The 21,110-nt window shown below is 36.6% G+C and overlaps 1 protein-coding gene across 1 annotated transcript in view; it reads left to right on the top strand.

Annotated features, from left to right (window-relative positions):
* Nucleotides 1-590: 590 nt before the first annotated feature.
* The window catches only part of LOC103208537 (centlein-like), a gene marked incomplete at its 5' end in the record, with an annotated part of 460,544 nt that continues 440,024 nt past the window's right edge, over nt 591-21,110 (top strand). The window contains 2 exons of the mRNA XM_007954241.2: nt 591-609; nt 708-796. Of these exons, the coding sequence (XP_007952432.2) occupies nt 591-609; nt 708-796 (108 nt within the window). The remainder of the gene's footprint in view (nt 610-707; nt 797-21,110) is intronic.

Raw genomic sequence — 21,110 nt, 5'->3', positions numbered from 1 at the left:
ACTGGTACACCATCCGATCTGCAGCCTATACGACTATGAGACCAGAAGAACTAGATGGTGCCCAGCTACTACTGTCAACCACTTGGAAGAGGATCTATGTAGGAGATCCTGGATAGAGAGGGAGAACAATGTGGAACAAAACTCAAAATCATTTGGAAAAAAAAGGGGGGGCGGGGCCAGGTTTGCTGGTCCGATAGAGCCTGGTGGAATCACTGAGACTATGGCCCCTAGCTGCTCGTCACGTCTGGAATTGAACCCATGAACAATAGACAGGTATATGAGTTGAACATTTACCTGAGGTAGATAAACTCCTTGGAGAGAACAAGTATGGGAGAACAAAGGGCTGCTTATGCACAGGGAGATAGCTCAGGGGGCAGTAGTGCAAGGAGGGATGGACACAGGAAGAGGTAACTATCGGGAGGAAGTAGGAGGGGAGATGTTGCATTGTGGTAAACTGTGGTCAATGTCATGAGACAAAGCGTATGTGAACTGCTGTATGGAAAGTGTATTTGCTCTGTAAATTTTCATCCAAATCACAAAAGTAAAATTTTCTTGTTACACTTTTTATGAATCTGTCGGTATATTAATAGGTATGAAATTATGGATCAAGTAATTATGGTTTTTCATTTACTTATTTAATATAGTGTTCTGTTTTGTCTGATAAAAGTACAAAGCAATGCATTTAATATGTCATTTATTTCTTTAAGGCTGATAAAGAATTTGTTTGGTCTTTGTGGAAACGCCTCCAGGTGACAAACCCAGATCTCACACAAGCAGTCAGTTTGGTTGTGGAAAGGTGAGCTTCCAAGTAATTTCTTCATGGATATTTGGTTTGTTGATTTGTTTCCTTTCAGTATTTAACACTTTGTATTAATATCATAGAGATTCATGTGATTTCCAAATAAGAACTTTTTGTGGAGTGTGAAGTAATTATTGGATTTATATCAAGGGGTGCCAGTTTACCAACTCAGTATACACAGGCCATGTCTAGGACATGTCTTATGCTCATATTCTGTAAAACTGTAGCTTCTACAGTGCTTTTTTTTTTTTTTTTTTAAGTGTGTCTAAGTGCATATGCTTATTTTGAGCAGTTCCAGTTTTAAACTGGAGAAATCTGTGTTGTTTGGCGTCTTACTTCATAGACTACCCCTGTAGGGAATTTCATAGACATGAAATGCTCAGTTTTCTCTTAAGATAATTGCATTATGTACTTGAAAGTCTGGCGTAACCTTGCCAGAGTGGAGAAAGTGTCCTGGAATAGGTTGAGAGATTTCTCTTAGCACTCTATATTACTCTGTAGGGGATGCCCCGTCATTTACTGTAGATTATTGGGCCTCTCCTTGGTCATTAGGAACAGTGGAGTGATGCCGGGTACTACTTATCAAACATTTAGTATACGGTAGTCCCCTGACACTTAGCATAGTCATTAAAACACTTGCTTTCCTATTAAATGGATTTCATTACATTTCCTAAATGAGAAACTAAGCATATGGATACCTTTTCCTTTTTTTTTTTTTTCCTTTATAGGAATCATGATTATATAATCTGAATATCATTTTTGAGAACTTGAGCTACAATATTCTTTGGAATATCTAGCCCTGGAATCATTCCAATATTGTCTGGAATTTGACTTTTTAAAATCTGTGATATATGTCTCACTTTGTCTAGTTTTATCATCCTTGGTTATTTGAACTCTCAATATAGATTAATCAATTTCTGCTTAGTTGCTTGTGTATCTTATTCATCAATTCATCTTTTCTTTTTGATGATAAGAATTGAATCTTTTGTAGAAGTACCCAGTTACTACCTCAATCATCCTTGAGATGAAATGTGATCACTCTCAGGCTCATTCTGTGTTTTATCAGAATAGGCCTTTTAGAAGTTGTATTTCTGGATCTTCAATTGTTATGTCTGTGATCCTTTCTATATACTACCTTCTTTTTATTTATTTTTTTTTAGCTTTTCGAAACTTCTTTTTTTCTGTATTCTTGGCTGAGATAGAAGCAAACGTTAAAACATTATTTGTTCATCTTATCTTTTAAGTTGTTCTATTTTATAATTTACATAATGTATCACAAGAAAAGTTGTTGTTGTTGTTAAGTTCTGTCAAGTGGGTTCTGACTCATATAGGATCCTGTGCACAACAAAATGAAACATTGTCTGGTCTTGTGCCACCTTCACAGTCATTGCTGTGTTTGAACCAATTGTTGCAACCACTGTGTTTGTCTCATTGAGAACCTTCCTCTTGGTTTTGCTAACTCTTTACTTTACTGAACATTATGTCCTTCTCTAGGGACTGGTCCCTCCTGATAACATGAACAAAGTACATGAGACAAAGTCTCACCATCCTTGCTTATAAGGAGCATTCTGACTATATACTTCTTCCAAGACATTCATTCTTTTGGCAGTCCATGGTATATTCAGTATTCTTCACCAACACCTTAATTCACATGTATCAATTCCTCTTTCACCTTCCTTATTCGTTGTTTAGATTTTGCACGTATATGAGGCGATTGACAATACTGTGGCTTGGGTCAGGTGCACCTTAGTCCTCAAAATGACATTTTTGCTTTTTAACAATTTAAAGAGATATTTTGCTGCGTATTTGCCCAGTGCAATATATCATTTGATTTCATGACTGCTGTTTCTGTGGTCATGGATTGTGGATCCAAGTGAAATGTAATCTTTGACAACTTCAGTATTTTTCCATCTATCAAGGTATTGCTTCTTGGTCCAGTTGTGAGGATTTTTGCTTTCTTTATTGTGAGGTATAATCCATACTGAAGGCTATAGTTTTGATCTTCATCAGTAAGTGCTTCAAGTCCTTATCACTTTAAGTAATCACTTAAGTCACCTGCATATTGTAGGTTGTTAATAAATTTTCCTCCAATCCTGATGGTGTGTTCTTCATAGAGTCCAGCTTGTCAGATTATTTGCTCAGCATATAGATTGAATAACTCTGGTGAAAGAATACAACCCTGCCACACACCTTTCCCGATTTAAAACCATTCAGTATCCCCCTGTTCTGTTTGAAAGACTAACTCTTGATCTGTATACAGGTTCCTCATGAGCACAATTAAGTGATCTGGAATTCCCATTTTTCATGAGGTTACCTATACTCTGTTATGATCCACACAGTTGAATACCTTTGCATACAAGTAAGCATCTTTCTGGTATTCTCTGCTTTAAGCCAAGATCCATCTGATATCAGCAGTGATATTCCTCATTCCATGTTCTCTTCTGAATCCAGCTTGATTTTCTGGCAGTTCCTTCTTATTGTACCATAGCAACCGTTTTTTAATGGCTTGTTGTACATCTTAACTGCAGCCTCGTTAGAGATTCTGAACCACAACCATTCAGCTAAGCCATGCCCTGATGGTTGACTTTGAATATCTGTGTGATAATGAATGATTGTTTTAAGCTACTTAGTTTTTGAGTAATCTGTTATACTATACTACAGTTGGGAGCTCTGGTAGCATCGTGGCTAAAGCACTTTACTGCTAACCAGAAGCTGGTGGTTCAAACCCACCAGCCACTCCTCAGAAAGAAGATGGGGCGATCTACTTCTGTAGTGATAACTGCCTCAGAAACCCAAGGAGGAGTCGCTATGAGTCGGGTCTGACTTGACGGCACATAACAACAACAACAACATACTATAGTTACACTGTATTATACTATAGATACTAATACACTGGATCAAACAATATACATTTGCAATTGTGATAGATACTGTGAAATTGCTGACTTTGTTGTACCAATTTATACTTCTACTAGCTCTGATGGCGTAGTGCTTAAGGCATTTCACTGGTAACCAGAAGGCTGGCAGTTCAAACCCATTAGCCACTCCTCAGAAGGAAGATTGGGCAATCTACTTCCGTAGAGATACCACCTCAGAAATCCACTGTGAGTCGGGACCGACTGGACAGCAGAGGGTTTGGTTTTTTTGGTTAGCTATGTAAGAAGTTGTCTGTTTTCTCCACAGTCTGACCATTGCACTGTGTTCAACCATATGTTTCCTTATCTCAAAGGTCAAAATGATTATCTTGAAATATTTTCATTTGCATTCCTTTATTTTGTATGAACAAAGCCTAAGAGTTATTTTATATCATTTCTGTGGAATATTTTTTCATGTCCTTTGCCTGTGGCATTTCTGATTCATGTCTTTTGGCACCCTTCAAACTCAGTACATTATCTGTAGAACTTAGGGGCTGCTGCTTCGAGTTTTTGTACCTAACTTTCTTATAACCACAGGCATGCCATTTACTTTGTCTCTAAATTTCACATCTTAAGGGTTATCTTTGATATCTTCTGGTCTCTTTTTGAACAGAAAATCAATTTCTCTTTCTTTTTTTTGCAGTGTCACTCAAATCCAGTAATTCCTCTGTTTCCTTAACTTCCAAATCCTCTACCTCAGCACTTCACTTAGTATCTCAGTTTTGAACATCTTATTGATTTCTTTCCTAAACATCAGTTCTATTTTATATCTTCACATTGAGGCAGAAGAAGGTATAAGACACCCAAGAAAATAATTTGTGAAATTTATTTCAATTGTTTCCAATGAAAATTCTAGAAACTTCTGCATGGATATCTAGAGGAAACTTGTTACTGGTAGGCTTGGATGCCTGGTGGTATTCTTGTTGGGTGCTGTTGAGTTGATTACAGTGCATAGCAACTCCATGTGACAGTAGAACTGCCTCATAGGGTTTTCTTGGCTATAATCTTTACAGAAGCAGATCATCAGGGTCTATCTCCCACCAAGCGGCTAAGTGAACTTAAATCTCCATCCTTACTGTTAGCAGCTAGAGTTCCTCTTGGATGCCTGTTGTTGTTGTTATTTGCCATCGAGTCGGCCCCGACTCATAGCGACCCCTCCTTGGGTTTCCAAGGCAGTATCACTACGGAAGTAGGATTGCCTAACCTCTTGGATGCCTAGGGGAGACTAAATTATGAAAGGAAACTAGACTATGAGATTCAGACATGTTTGGCCATCATTAAAAAAGATATCTCTGCTACATTTACTTATTCAACAAATATTGAGTGTTGTCTGAATATCAGACACTGTGCTAAGAGAGAGGAATAGAGCTCTGTGCTTTGCTATGAAGAACTACTGTCTGTGGGACACCAAACCAAATGCACTGCCGTCGAGTTGGATCCGACTCATAGCGACCCCTTCTTGGCTTTCTGAGGTGATATCACTATGGAAGTAGATTGCCCAACCTTCCTTCTGAGAAGTGTTGGGCAGTCTACTTCCATAGAGATATTGCCTCGGATACCCAAGGAGGGGTCGCTATGAGTTGAAATCAACTCAACAGCAGTGAGTTTGGTTTTTTTTTCCAAGTTTGTTGTTGTTGTTGTTGTTATGTGCTGTTGAGTCAGACCCGACTCATAGCGACCCCTCCTTGGGTTTCCAAGGCAGTATCACTACAGAAGTAGATAGCCCCATCTTCCTTTCGAGGAGTGGCTGGTGGGTTTGAACTGTCAGCCTTCTGGTTAGCAGTCAAGTGCCTTAGGCACTACGCTAACAGAGCTCCCTTATAGAAAACAATATTTTCTACAAACAAATTTATAACAAAAATATAACATTTACAAAATGTTTTTGATTTGTGTGATAACATTCTATTACAGAAATAAAACTTTTGTTTTCAATAACATAAACTAGTTAATTAAATGGAATTAGTGCCAACTTTTTTTTTTAACTTGAAAAGGGATCGCATTACCTGCCATTTTATGAGTTCATTTTGAATTGCTACTGTCAAAACCACATTTTTGATATATTGCTTGTTTGTTAGCCCTACAAATCCCATTCCCTTGCTATTATGTGTAAACTCCGATTTCAGTACATTATTAGTGTCGTAAGAGTACAACCACTGTTTTATCCTTGAATGTCATAAAGCAACATTACAACTTCAGTAGGTAAGAGTGATAAACACTGAAGAAAAAAATAACATGAAGTTTCACAGAATCTCAGTATATCAGGAAACATAAGGGCTTGTACTGTTCACCTTTGGTTTGGATATCTTAAAATGTGTTACAGCAAGACTCCAGTATCTTTCCCATAGACAAAATCTTCAACCTGACTTGCTAAATTTAATAATATATTGTTTTGTCTGTAAAGGGGCTTATTTTGAGTATGGAGTATGCAACAGTCCTATTATTTTACCTGCTAAAATTGTGTTAAATAATTTTGTGGGCTGACCAAACTTTTCATAGTCCTGCATTTTGAGTAGTGCTGCCTTAAAGTACTGCAGCTTGTGTCAAAGGATACCAGGAAATGACTTACTTTTTTTTCCCCTCTGCTGCTAATTCATCCACAGTTTGACTATTGCTTATTACTCTATATCCCCCATGTGCCTCCCTCCTTTTTTTTTTTTTTTTAAATGCTATTAGTTCTTACATTCTTTCTTACCTAATTATTTGGTATTCATTTTTGTTGGTCATTGGTCAGAGTATGAGCTATAGATTTGTTTTGGTAGTAAACAATAGGGGGCATATGCCAGCATTCCAAAATGTAAATCAACCCTATGCTTTCTTCATTGAGAAAATCTTCCCAAACCAAAACCAAACCCAGTGCCATTAAATTGATTCTGACTCATAATGGCCTGTAGGATAGAGTATAACTGACCTGTGAGGTTCCAAGACTCTAATCTTTATGTAAGTAGAATGCCTCGTTTTTCTCTCACTGAGCATTGGTGAGTTTGAACTGCCAGCCTTTAGGTAAGCAGCCAAGCACTTAACCACTGTGCCACCAAGGCTCCTTAAAGTCTTACTACAGGGAAAAAAAGTCATCTGAAAGAAAGTACCCTTATTATTGTAGTTGATTTACATTTACATTGTGGTGTAAGCTCATTGTATCATGGTAGACAAGTAACAAAACAATTGGTAGTCCTGTGTTTTGAGTAACTCTGCCTTCATATTCTACACTTCAACATGTACAGGTTCACTAGAGCTCCTATCAGTTCTGTTAATGGAACTGGCTCAAGTAAGAAGAGAACTGGAACACTGAGCTTTAAGAAATTACCAACAGTTCTTAAGGTTATCAGTAAGCAAGTATGTGATGGGAAAAGCCATTATTAAAGGGCTCTGTTAAGTTGAAAGTCTTGGAAATAATGAAATTTATGGAGCTAGAAACATGCATTCTTACTTTGCTCTATTGTTTTAATATGCATTTCCTCCATGACTAATGATATTTAAGATCTTTACATTTTCATCCTTATGTTCTCTTAGGTGAAATGTTTGTTCATGTCTTATGCCCATTTTGTGATTGAATTGTTGGTTATTTTACTGTTGAGTTTTGAGAGTTGTTTATTTATTTTGGATACTAGTCTCAAAGACTAGTATATTGTTGCAAATATTTTCTCTGAGTTTGTACCTTGTCTTTTCATCCTCTTAACAGGGTTTTTTGCAAAATAAAGTTTTAAATGTTTATGAGGTCCAATTTACTAATATTTTCTTTTATGAATTGTGCTATTAATCATGTTTCAGAACTGTGTAGCTCTAAATCCTAAAGATTTCCTCCTTTTTTTCCCAAAGTTTTGTATTTCTATGTTTTGTATTTAAGTTCATGCTTCATTTGAGGGTTTTTTTTTTTGTTTGTTTGTTTGTTTTTTTGCCTGTGGATATTCAATTGCTACAACATATTGTTGCTATTCTTCCTCCACTGAATTGTTTTGCACCTTTGTCTGAAATCTGTTGGGCATAGTTACATGGATGTATTTCTTGATTCTCTGGTGTGTTCCTTTGAACTGTGTCTCTCTCTTTGCTCTACCACACTGCCTTAATTACCACAGTTACATAATACATTAAGGATTGCTGATGGCACAGCGGTTAAAGCATTTTTGGCTGCTAACCAAAAGGTTGTTGGTTTGAACCCACCAGCTGCTGCTTCTGTAAAGATTTATAGCCTGGAAACCCTATGGGACAGTTCTGCTCTGTCCTCTAGGATCGCTGAGTGAGAATGGACTCGATGGCAGTGGATTTGTTTTTGTTTTTTGGGATAAAATACATTATGATTGCAAAGTTGTTTTAGCTCTTCTAACTCTTGTGCTGTTCTATATGAATCTTCTACCTTTAAAAAATCTTGCTAGCATTTTGATAAGAATTGCTTTGAGCCTGTATAAAATTTGGGAGAATTGGCATACTTATTACACCGAGTCTCCTAATATATAGACACAGTATAATGCTCCATTTATTTAGACCTTTGATTTGTTTCATCAGCATGTGGTAGTTTTCAACATTTAAGTCCTATATGTGTTTTGTTAGATGTACACCTAAGTATTTTTTTTTTCATGCAATTGTAAATGCTATTGTATTTTTAATTTCAGTGTCCATGTGTATATTACTAGTGTATAAAAAAATTATTGATCTTTTGGCATTTTTATCTCCTATCATTCAATCTTACTGAATTCACTTACTAGTTCTAGATTTTTTTTTTTTTAAGAAACCTTAGCATTTTTTACATAGATAATCATGTCATCTGCAAATAAGGTGAGTTTTATTCATTCTTTTCTGATCTTTGTGCATTTATTTTTCATGCCATTTTGTGATTAAATCTTTATGTTGAACAACATCGGTGAGAGCAGACGTTCTTGCCTTGTTCCTGACCTTAGGTGGGAAGCAGTGAATCTTTTACAAAACATTTGTTGTAAATATCTTATAAATGTTCTTGATTAAGTTGAAGAAATCCTATTTTCTATAGCTAGTTTTCTAAGAGTTTGTATTATGAATGAGTTTTGAAATTTGTTAAATGCTTTTTCTGCATAAAATAATATGATTATGAGATTTTTACTTTTCAGACACTTGATATATGGTAGGTTGCATTGATTGATTTTAGAAAACTGAAGTAGCTTTGTGTATCTGGAATAAAAATTTTGATTATGATGTGTATTTCTTTTCTTTTTCTTTTTTTTTAAATATATTGTTAAATACAGGTTACTAACAGGTATTTTTCTTCTAAATCGTGAAGGATATTGGTCAGTAGTAGTTTCTTTTTTTTTCACTGTCCTTGTTCGTTTTTGGTATCAGAGTACGAATAGCTTCATAAAATGAGTTGGGAAATGCTCCTTTCTTTTCTATATTCTGGAAGAAATTATGTAGAATTGATATTAATTCTTTAAATGTTTGATAGAACTCTAAGGAAACCATTTTGGTCTGGAGATTCCTTTTTTGGGGGAGTTTTAAAATTATGAACTCAATTTCATAGAGCCATTTAAATGACCTGTTTCCAGTTAGATAAGTTATGGTACTTTATGCATTTTTAGGAATTGTTCTATTTTATTGACGTCAAATTTAAGTATGTGAAATTGTCCACCACTCAAAAAAACCAAACTCACTGCTGTCGAGTCTAATCCGACTCATAGCGGCCCCTCCTTGAGTTTCTGAGGCAGTATCACTATGAAAGTAGATTGCTCAGTCTTCCTTCTGAGGAGTGGCTGGTGGGTTTGAACCATCAGGCTTCTGATTAGCAGTCCAATGGGTTAGGCATTATACCACCAGAGCGCCACAGTGTTCCATTATTATCCTCTTGATGCCTGTAGAGTTTTATGATATCCCTGTTTCATTTCTGATATTTATAAAATATGTCTCCTTTCTCTCTCTCTTTTTAAATTGTCATTCTTGCTAGAAATTTGCTAATTTATTGACTTTTCAAAAAGCTAGGTCTTTGTTTCATTGATTTTTCTTTATTTTTTTGTTTTCATTATTTTCTGCTTTTATCTTTATGATTTCCTTTATTGTACTTGCTTTGGGTTTCTTTTGTTTTTCCTAGCATCTTGTGGTAGAATCTTAGATTATTGATTTGAGAATTTTTCTCCTTTCTAATGTAGACATTTAGTGCTATGAAATTCCCTCTCTATTACTTTAGTTCCACCCTCACCTCCACTTATAACTGCATTAGATATTACTATTTTTGTTTCAATCATCAAATATAAGTTAGAAAACTAAAGAATAGAAAGGAAAGTGTGCTGTATCTACACATAGTTTTATTCTTACTGTTTTCTTCATTGCTTCTTGATGTTCCAAGATTTTTCCTTTTAACATTTATTTTCTGTTTAAAGAACTTAATTTAGCCATTCTCTTTTGGTTGGTCTCTTGATGACAAATTCTTTTAGTTTTATTGCATATAAGAATATCTTGGTTTTCCTTTAATTCTTGAAGATTATTCGTATTAGATACTTTTGTTTACTAGTTCATTTCTTTCAACATTTGAATAATTTTGTGCCACTCTTTGCTGGCCTCCATGGTTTCTGATAGAAAGTCTACTGTCATTTGAGTCATTGTTCCCTTACAGGGGAGGTGCAATACTCTGTTGCTTCTTTCAAGATTTTTTCTTAGTCTTTAGGTTTATGGTATGTCTTTGTGGAAATTTCTTTGTGTTTATATTGTTTGAAGTTTGCTTAGCTACTTGCATCTGTATGTTTGTGTCTTTTCCCAAACCTGACAATTTTTTGGCTATTATTAAATACTCATTTACCCCCTCTTTCTATACTCTTTCTTCCAGGACTCCAGTGACCAGAATATTAGATTTTTGTTATAATCTCACAGGTCTCTGAGCTTCTGTTCATTTTATTTCAGTCTGTTTTCTCTCTATTGTTCAGATTGATTTCTCTTCTTCTATCCTCCTGTTCTCTGATTCTTTCCTCTTTTTCCTCTCTGTGCTGTTGAGCCTATCCTTTGAGTTTGTATTTCATTGTATTTTTCAGTTCTACAATTTCCATTTGGTTCTTCTTTGTACCTTCTACTTCTTTACTGAGACTTTATTTATTTATTTTACTGAGACTATTGACTTGTTTCATGTGTGTTCCTAACTGCTCCTTGAAGTATTTTCACGATGGCTGCTTTAAAATTGTCTGATAATTCTGAATTTCTCTCGATGTTGTCATTTTTTGATTTTTCTGTTTTATGTATTTTTAAAATTAAGGTTGAGATATTTTTAGTTCTTGGTATGACAAGTATTTTTTATTGAAGTGGGCCATTTTGAGTATGCTATTACAAGTCTCTGTGTCTTATTTAATCCTACATGTATGAGCTAGTTTCTCTGATACTGCTCCATCAGGGGACTGGGTAGCACTGCCTCTTTATTGCCATGGTGGATTAGGAGTCCAGGTTACCCACTCAACTTTTGCTGACACCTGAGGAAAGGGGAAAGACTTGTTAATGCTGAGTAGGTTTGGGCATCCCATTCTCCATTGTTATTGCTTCCCATGTGGCCGCCACTGACACCATGGGAGGAATCTTGTTACTGCTGGGTGGTGGTGAAAGCCCTGACTCTCCATTATGCCTTCTTTGGTACTGCCCCAGTAAGGAGGAGAAGGAGGTCTCATTACCTGGTGGAGAAGCATGTCCTGGCTCCCTACTTGTCCTACTCAGAAACTATCCTGCCAGAGAATTAGGGGTTTGGGACTCCTCATTATACTCTGAAGAGGATGGGAATCTAGCCTCTCATTCAGCATTTGCTGATGTGGAGGGTGGTAGGAACACATTGTTTTCTATGGCATTTGGCTAAAGTAGAGTGGTTATTGTCTAAAAGTTTTCTGTCTTACTAGTTTGCCCCTTTCCTGGTCCTTTGACTAGAGAGAGCAGACTTTCATTGGGACTTTTTTGGTTTGTACCCACTGGCATTTCTGGATTTTTAGCTTTTCATGCTCTGAGTATAAGACCAAAATGAAATGCAGGGAACTCACTGTCATTCCATCCTTATCAGCCTGTCTTCTTTTCCTCTGTCTTCTTATGTTTGTTTTATATATAATTCCTTTGGTTTTTAGTTGTATTTAACTGGGAGGAACAGGGAAAAAAGTATTTCTTCTCCATCTTCCTGGGAGTGGAAGAACACCATGTTTTAAAACAACTTACACTTGTTTATGGAACTATATTTGGTGAGTTAATTCATGTGAGTAATTTGATGGTATTGGAGTCTACTATTGAGACTGGGGTTTACACAGTTTGAAAAGAGAAAATTTTACCCAGGAGGAAGAGTGGCAGATAACTAGCATTTTTTGGCACACTTTTCTCTTCATGCCCATAGCAAGCTTTACTGATCAGTCACAACGCTCTTTTCTGCTGAGCCCAGAATTAACTTCAGAACAATATTCTAGATAGTACACTGCTAGGATTTTGCATAGGAAAGATAACCTGTTTGCCGTATCTACCCCAGAGCTTTATTCAGTTGTACGTAATTAATCAGGTAATTATAATGGGAAGGGCCTATCTGAGATAGGTTCTAAGGTCTATAAAACTGATATACACCCACTGCCATCAAGTCGATTCTGACTCATAGCAACGCTATAGGACAGAATAGAACTCCCCCATGGGGTTTCCAAGGGTGTAAATCTTTATGGAAGCAGACTATATACCTCATCTTTCTTTGGCGGAGTGGCTAGGTGGATTAGAACTCTGGACCTTTTGGTTAGCAGCTGAATTGCTTTAGCTATTGTACCACCAGGGCTCCTCATATATCGATATAATTACTCATAAATTGATAAAGTTATTCATAAAGCCAAGTGAAATAGGACATTAGTTGTTACTAGAGGGTTTGTGTCTACACAGAATCTTAATTACATCCATGCATGGACATTGATATCCCAGAATCCACACTAATATTGACTCTCATATTCAAATACAGCCTTTTGAGTCTCCTACAGAAATAATTATCAACTTATTTTGTGGGGGGATATAAATATATAATTAATAATGCAAATGTTTTTATACTATTTATAAATCTAAATTATTTTAATTGTAGGCGCTCTGGTAGAGTAGTGCCTAAGGCACTTGACTGCTAACCAGAAGGCTGCCGGTTCAAACCCACCAGCCACTCCTCAGAAGGAAGGTTGGGCAATCTACTTCCATAGTGATACTGCCTGGGAAACCCAAGGAGGGGTCGCTATGAGTCAGGACCGACTCGGGGGCACATAACAACAACAACAACATTTTTATTGTAGATGGTAGATATATACAATATGTCATGTGAATGTATCTCTGAGTAATCATCATTCTTTTAATGAATTTATCATTTTATAAGTTTATTCAGAAGAAGATAAACCTGGAAGAAAAGGGTGAGCACAAAAACTGATTGAATAGGATTGTGGTATTTTACTACAGACTTTTAAAAACTCTCTTGTAGCATTAAAAAGTTACTTATGAACAAATGTTTTACTTTTAAAATATGAGAAAAAGCATGTAAATATTTAAATAGAATCACAAGCAATAGAATAAACAATTAGGGTAACTTTAAAATGTTCACATGATGTGCTAACAGTCATCTTTGGACATTCAGTGAAAGGAAAGGCTTACCTATTCCTCTCACTCCCTTTGGTAAATTTTCATGTTATCATCAAAAATAAATGTTTCAAAGGAGGATGAATTAGATATAATTATATATAAACAATGCTGAGATCAATAGTATTTAAAGTAGTTGGAAAGTAAGCTAAACATGAAATACACTTCTTCATCTACTTATTTGAAACTACCTGGAGGCCTTTTCTTATCCCAAAGGCATTTCTAATTTGCACAGCAAAGATAATGTTATTTATATTTTCCTTTAATATTCAGATATGGTTATTCTACCAGATAAGGAAATGCACCTAACATGTGAAAGCAAGCATTTAAATTTGTTTTTAAGAACCAGTCAGGTGTAAAGTAACTAACTTCTGGTTGAAATAAAAAAAATTGGTGAACTTTTTGAAGTTTCACATTGAGGTCATGAGATAATCTGACTTATGACAGTGTGTTTGCGTCAAAAAGTGAACCTTCTTCTGGTTCAAAATTTAGATTAAACTGAGCTTTTATAGACATCAATTTTATAACTGATTTTGAAAAATAGATTTTATGAAATATTATCTTTAATTCATCAATAAAATGACTACTGGAAATCAGAAATGAACTTTATTGTTTGAAAAATTGTTGTTGTTGTTGTTATGTGCTGTCGAGTCATCCCTGACTCATAGCGACCCCTCCTTGGGTTTCTGAGGCAGTATCACTACGGAAGTAGGATTGCCCAACCTTCCTTCCGAGGAGTGGCCAGGCATAAAATAGTTATATAAACAGGATATTTATTGTAAACTATGTATAAACTAGGGAGCTCTGGTAGTGTAGTGCTTAAGGCACTTGTCTGCTAACCAGAAGGCTGGTGGTTCAAATCCATCAGCTACTCCTTGGAAGGAAGATGGGGCAATCTACTTCCGTAGTGATACTGCCTCGGAAACCCAAGGAGGGGTTGCTATGAGTTGGGTCCGACTCGACGGCACATAACAACAACAACAACATATATAAACTACATGTTTGTAGTATCACTTAACAAATTCCAAACATTTTATTTTAATAATTGGAATACAGAAGCAATTATATTTGAAAATACAATAGATATAGTAACTGGTCATTTCAATATGCAAGTTTATGCACAAGAAAAGTTATATTCAAAGAGTAGACATTAATGGAGGGAAGAAATATGAATACATAAACTCAGATAATCTTCCACAAGATTGTAGTTTTAAGTGAAATAGAATATAAACAAATCCAGTATAAAAGTCAAACCCACACAGTATAGCTATCTTTTTCTATCCTCTATGAGGTAGGATATGGTTTTGGAATTGTGAGTTATATTTTGGAGAAACGCAGTGTTTTGCCTTTCAGCATTGGCTTCATTAGGGTTCAATTCAGCCATTTTAGCAGAATTTTACTACTATAGTTGGTATTGCAAGATTAATCATTTAAAACTGCAATAGTAACACACACACAATAACCATACTTAAACTTTCAAGTAAAAAACATGTCTTTATTCAGTACATGGTAGGATGAAAGATGATGTTGTAGGCAAGACTTTAAAATGGTAGTTTCCATAATCAATTATTTTTCAGAAGATTGTAGTTTTAAGTGAAATAGGATATAAACAAATCTAGTATTAAAGTCAAACCCACAGTATCACTATCTTTTGTATCTTCAAGTTAAGGCTGAGGATTTTCTGAAAGCTTTGGCCAAAGGACAGTAAATTTATATGCTCCTGAAGTCAAAATGGGAGCTCTGGTAGCGTAGTACCTAAGGCACTTGACTGCTAACCAGAAGGCTGGTGGTTCAAACCCACCAGCCACTCCTCAGAAGGAAGATGGGGCAATCTACTTCCATAGTGATACTGCCTTGGAAACCCAAGGAGGGGTCGCTATGAGTAGGGTCCGACTCCACGGCACATAACAACAATGAAGTCAAGATAGGATATTCTGCTACTTTTCCTTTGTTAGGGATACATAAAGGAAGCTGATAGGATTGTTGCTCCTGCTGTTGTTATTTGCCATCGAGTCGGACCCGACTCATAGCAACCCCTCCTTGGGTTGCCGAGGCAGTATCACAACGGAAGTAGATTGCCCAACTTTCCTTTCCAGGAGTGGCTGGTGGGTTTGAACCGCCAGCCTTCTGGTTAGCAGTCAAGTGCCTTAGGCACTGTGCTACCAGAGCTCCCGGATTGTTGCTACTCTAATGAAATTTTGGTAAAAATTTGAAAATATTTACTCTTTATTTTCCAAGGTTAAGTTTGTATTCTTTAGTTTTCCAAGGAAATGCTCAAGTTTTATTATGGTAGATAAAATGTCTAGAACAGGAGGAAATCAAAAGTCAATTAACTTCATGTACATGTTTGAACTTGTGGTAGAAACTGGATGGTGAAAACAAAACATAACTTTTGCCTTCTGTATTTTTTGTTTTTAATCCTAAGTAGCATATTGGCACATCACATACATGCTAAGGTACATAACTATCTTGAAATAGCTCCTAGTCTTCAGTTCTCAGGACAAATATAACTTCTTTCTGTCTGCCAACTGAGGATAATTTTTCCTCATTTTCAACACTTTATGATTTTCTTACAGGATTTTCCATATTCAGCTGTTGTATACATGTTCACTTTATAGACTGATAATTCCTTGAGTAAATTCTTCAAAACTTTTTGAATCATTCATAATATACAGCATATCATTCCTAATATATAGTGTCCAGTGTTTCTGTAGAGAGTTGTTTCAGATCACTTGCTTATAAAGTTGTTAGATGTCATGTTAAGATTATATCAGAGCAAACAAAACAGGATCTATGTTGGTAGGCAACTGAAAGTATTGGGAACATATGGTAAGAGTTATTTGGGTTTCCTCAAAACAAATGTTTTGTGTCTGTGGTTTGCAATCTTTTCTTCGTTAACTGTTACTGATATATACATTTAATTTTGAGTTAGAAATGCTTGTTGCCCCTTGCCTTATAATATTTGCAGCTGTTATTGTTTTTTTCTCTTCTCTTGTGATTCTTGGTTTTATAGCTCATCTTTAGTTTCCAATAGATATATGTGGGTTGTATTACTACTTTTAAGGCACATTTTCCAAACAATACAGTATTTTATTTAGATTTTAGGTCTGAAATATTTCAAAGCATTATTTGATTCTCCATATATGGATATCTCTGATGAGTATGTAATTCATTTTATTATGTGTGTTTAATATTACCATCGTTTCTACAGTATCTTTGAGTCTTATAGTCTCTACTCCAATCAGATTACCTATTTAATCTTTTATATTCAGCTCAGATTTAATGAAGACAGATTCAAAAATAAGATTTTTGGATGGAGTTGCAAATTGCTTTAGTTTTAAAGTTGTGTCTTTGATATCTGAATATATGGTTCCTGAGCCATTACTTTACCTTGAATAGTGGCATGATTTCTGATCCCTAATGTTACCTGACTTTTTCAGAAAGGCTATGTTAAAAGAGCTCATATGTGGAGTTTGAATCTTGTCTGTGTTATTTTTTAAAGTTGATATTAGAAAGATTACATAGCTCTTTTAACTCATTTTCCTACTATGTACTTTATCTACTTTATATGCTGTTAATAGGAGCTAACTTGAGAATTTCAAACTCCTTGATAAATTATTATGAAGAATTCCCATCTTTCATGTAGGAGACCTGGGTTCTCTTCCCAGTCAGTATACCTCATGCACAGCCACCAGCTATCTTGAGTGTTGTTATAATACTGAACAGATTTCAGCAGAGTGTTCAGCCTAAGATAGATTAAGAAAAAAGTCCTAGTGGTCTACCTCCAAGAATTAAGCCAATGAAAACCTGTGGATCTGCTCATGGGATAGCCATGAGTCAGGGGTTGATTTGATGGCAGCTAACAATAGTAATAACAACAACAAAGGCGTTTAAGTCAGTATTGCTTCTACTTACTTCTTTTGATAGTGGTCTGACTTAATTTATGTGCTCTCATGTTCTGAAAGACAAGGAAAAAAAAAAGGGTTAAAGGAAGATTAAACATTTTTTATATATAAGGAAATAACGTCGAGTTACTATACAATTTTAAAAGGAACTTTAAAATAATGTTTTGATCAAAAAGTGTATAGAAGAGTCTTCCAAAGGGAGAAAATGCAGACAAAATTTCAAATTCTCATGGGATGCAGACTTTCTGGAGCCATGGAGGCTGGATCAATCTCTGCAACTATTGCTTTGAGACAATCTTTAAACCTTAAGCCAAAAATATCCTCTGAAGTCTTCTTAAAGTCAAACAATAGTTTAGCTACTAAACAGTGTCTTTCTTGAGCATTATGTTCTTTGAAAACCCATCTATATAGGATCAAATTGACAACAACAACTTGAAAGGTTAGATAGGAAACTCAGAAGGCAGTGAGTTTATGTTAATGGAAGAGGAACAGTTCAGAAGAGAAGAGTAAGATTAGTTGTATAACTTAAAGAGTGTAATCACTGTCACTGAATTGTAACTATAGAAATTGTTGAATTGGCGTATATTCTGCTGTGTATATTCTCAACAGTAAGAAAAAATAAATTATAAAATATATATGATCCAGAGACCTACTACTGAGAGAAAGCTGTTTAAATACTTGGCATATTTTCTACCAGTATTTTTCCTATGTGGATAGGATGTTTTTGTTTGTTTTGTGTTGTGTTATGCAGCTATACCAATCACATTTTCTCAAAATGTTCCTTTCTTTGTAAAATCTCTTTTTAATGCCTATATAATACTTCGTTTTATGAATTTATCATAATTCATTTAATTTCTTATTGTTTGATATTTATAGGTGGTTGTTTGTTTTTTACTGTTAGAAATTTTTTAGTGATAAGTGTATTTGAACATGAATTTTATCTTGAATTTCTTGTGTCAAAGATTTGAACTTTAAAAGAATTTATGTAATATGTGGCCAGCAGTAGTTGAGCATATCCATCCACTTTATGACATCCTCTCCAGCTTTGTGGTTTTTTAATCCTGAAATAATTTACATAAAAAAGTACATAAAAATTTAATTTTTATATACGCTCTACTCTTAAGAATTGTGTGTGTGTATGTATTATATATGTTTATATATGTAGACACATATTTTTATTCATATATATATATACACACACACACACACACACACATATTTATACATACAGATATATTTTTAGTCCCCTTTGTGTTCTTAAGGAGCTCTGGTGGTACAGTGCCTAAGGCATTTGACTGCTAACCAGAAGGTTGGTCGTTCAAACCCACCAGCTGCTCTGTGGAAGAAAGATGGACAGTCTGCTTCTGTAGAGATTTAGTGCCTTAGAAACCTAGTGGGGGTTGCTATGAGTTGGAATAGACTCGATGGCAGTAGGTTTGGTTTGGTTTTGATTTGTATTCTTTACCAGTCTCAAGTATCCTCTCCCCCTCCAAGCTATTGTATCTGTAGAAGTCAAATAGAACTACTCTTGACAAAATGCAGTCTCAATTATAAATGATTTTCTATGTCTTTTAAAGTAGTTCTGAAAATTGCTTTTGTAAAGTACAGAAGTCCGGTGAATATTTGTCAGAGAGGAAAAAACATGAAGAAAATTATCACAGATGTATATTTATTGTTTCTGTTTCTATGAGAAATACTAAGGATTAGTCCAGTTCTACATTGAGGGCACATATTATGAAGCATATTTTTCATATCAAAGTTGAAACACAAATAATAAATTTTTAAAAATTACAACATTGTAGTACTGTTCATAGGGAACTTTGTAAGATTTGAAGAGATAGAACCTGAATGATGAGGATGAAGTAAAGTTTGCAGGATGTTAGAGGAATTTTCCAAAGAGGTTAAAACTTCCTCCTGAGTAGATAGCAAAAATTCAAAAAACTTCCCAGGAGGCGTAGTCAGAGACATGAACATTTATTCAGAAGAGAGAAATAAAAGAATAGGGAGAGGGGATTATAAAGACAGAGAAAGCAGACTTACAAATGTTGCTAGCAATTTAGCAACCAGCAGTGACAGGCTTGAATGGATCCAAGATGACTACTAACCCCCTCCCACTTTGCAGGGATACTTATGCCTGAGTTTGGGGAGTTGGGGATGGGGGCTATGTGACTGGAAATAGAGGACTGTGTGACTGGTTTCAGACTTAGTGGTTCTGGGTCCTGATTAGGATGGGGCCCTGGACAGTGTTCTATGACTACCACCCCATGTATGCTTTGATAAGGTGCTGCTGTTAGCAAGTTTTATGGCTTGAAACTATTCTAAGGATGGGTTAATGTGTTACAGAGAAGGTGGTTAATATATGACGGGGGTAATGGGAATATGTGTCAAGGGGAGACAGGGGAATGGCTTGTAGTTCTTACAAGGGGAATAGCTTGGCTAAACAAGATGGAGTTTGGCAGCCATTTTGGAGAGTTGCTGTTACTGACTGTTCTGGTTACCTAGTACCACTCTGACAAGGATATACCACAAATGGGATGGCCTAAACAAACAGGAGTTTATTCTCTTACAGTTCAGGAGGCTAGAAGTCCAAATTCAAAGTGCCAGGATCTAGGGGCTGGGTGAAAGCCCCTCAACCTTGGGCTTCAGCTCTGCCTGCAGGTCCTGGCCCACTGAAGCTAGAGGCTTTTCTTCACTCGAACAGCTGCTGGCTGCTGAGGCTGCCAAGCCCAAAGTTGACAAGTAAAAAAGGCACAGTCCTGATGTTACCAAACCACACAGCAGGCCATTAATTCAATTCAAGTCCTTTGTAAGTCCCAGGGTCGGCAGAGGATGGCAAGCTGCTGAGCAATGACATGGCTATATGCAGGGTTCAAGTGTGCCATAAACTAGAGATCATTCCAAAAGCTGCTGCTTATATAAAGGAATCAGACCACAGACCCAAAGGAGCTACTCAGCTGCTTGTGGTAGATCCCACCATGGAGCTGATTGCCAGTCTTATCATGGAGAATAACTACCATCAGCTGCCCAGCCACTCAACCAGGCCTAGCCAAGTTGACATACAAACATAACCACCACAATTCCACCCCTTGTCAACTTGGCACCTGTATAGATCTTCAATGGGTGGTATCTGTACAGGTCTCGCCCACTCCAGTCCCCTAGTTCCTGAGTGGTGACCTCACTCCCTTGGCCTATTGGGCCCTGTTCCTCTCCCTCTTAGGCATGGCAGCCCCGCCCCCTCATTCTTGGGCATTAGCTATGGCTCCATCCCACTGGCTCACATGAATGAGCAGCCCCATACTCCAGAACCAAGTTGGTGAAGGCCTGGCTCTTTGAAACCTAGGGGGCTGTGGTTGTTCCACCCCCAAAGGCCATGGTCCTACCCTTTCAGGCTGAGGGAGCTCTGCTTCCATTTCCTTGGTCTCTCTGCTTCTGCTGATTAATGCTGAAGGCAACCCACTCCGCCGGGAATCTTCCTGCCCCAAAAGCATTCAGCTTTCTTGCTTCATGGGCCGGCCAACCTGCTATTGCCTTTCATGCTGGTCTTTTTTCCAATTAATGCCCGAAGGCAACCCACTCCACCAGGAAGCCGCCTAACCAAAGGCATCAAGCTTTCTCCTTCGTGGGCTGGTAAGGCTGTCACTGTCTCATTCCGGTTCTCTCGGCTTTGCTACCACCATTTCTCATGCCAGTCTCTGGGCTCTGCTCCTGTTGTCTCTCATGCTGGTCTCTTTCTCTGCTCCTGCTGTTTGTCATGCCATATGCCAGGGTCTCTCTGCCAGCGTCTCGGGTCAAGGATGTACTCCACTCCTGTTTCCATATTTTAGGTATCTGTCAGAGCAGCACCTCACTCTCTCAGTACCAAATGTGTTAGTCTGGGTTCTCTAGAGAAACAAAACCAGTAAAGCTTATATGTAGAGAGAAAGAGAAATTTATCTT

This window comes from Orycteropus afer, unplaced genomic scaffold, assembly GCF_000298275.1.
Source record: "Orycteropus afer afer isolate SDZICR_OR568_19922 unplaced genomic scaffold, OryAfe1.0 scaffold00450, whole genome shotgun sequence".
NCBI classification, from domain to species: Eukaryota; Metazoa; Chordata; class Mammalia; order Tubulidentata; family Orycteropodidae; genus Orycteropus; species Orycteropus afer.
The sequence above is the reverse complement of the archived record's forward strand: the minus strand, read 5'-3'. Positions and strand labels throughout refer to the sequence as shown.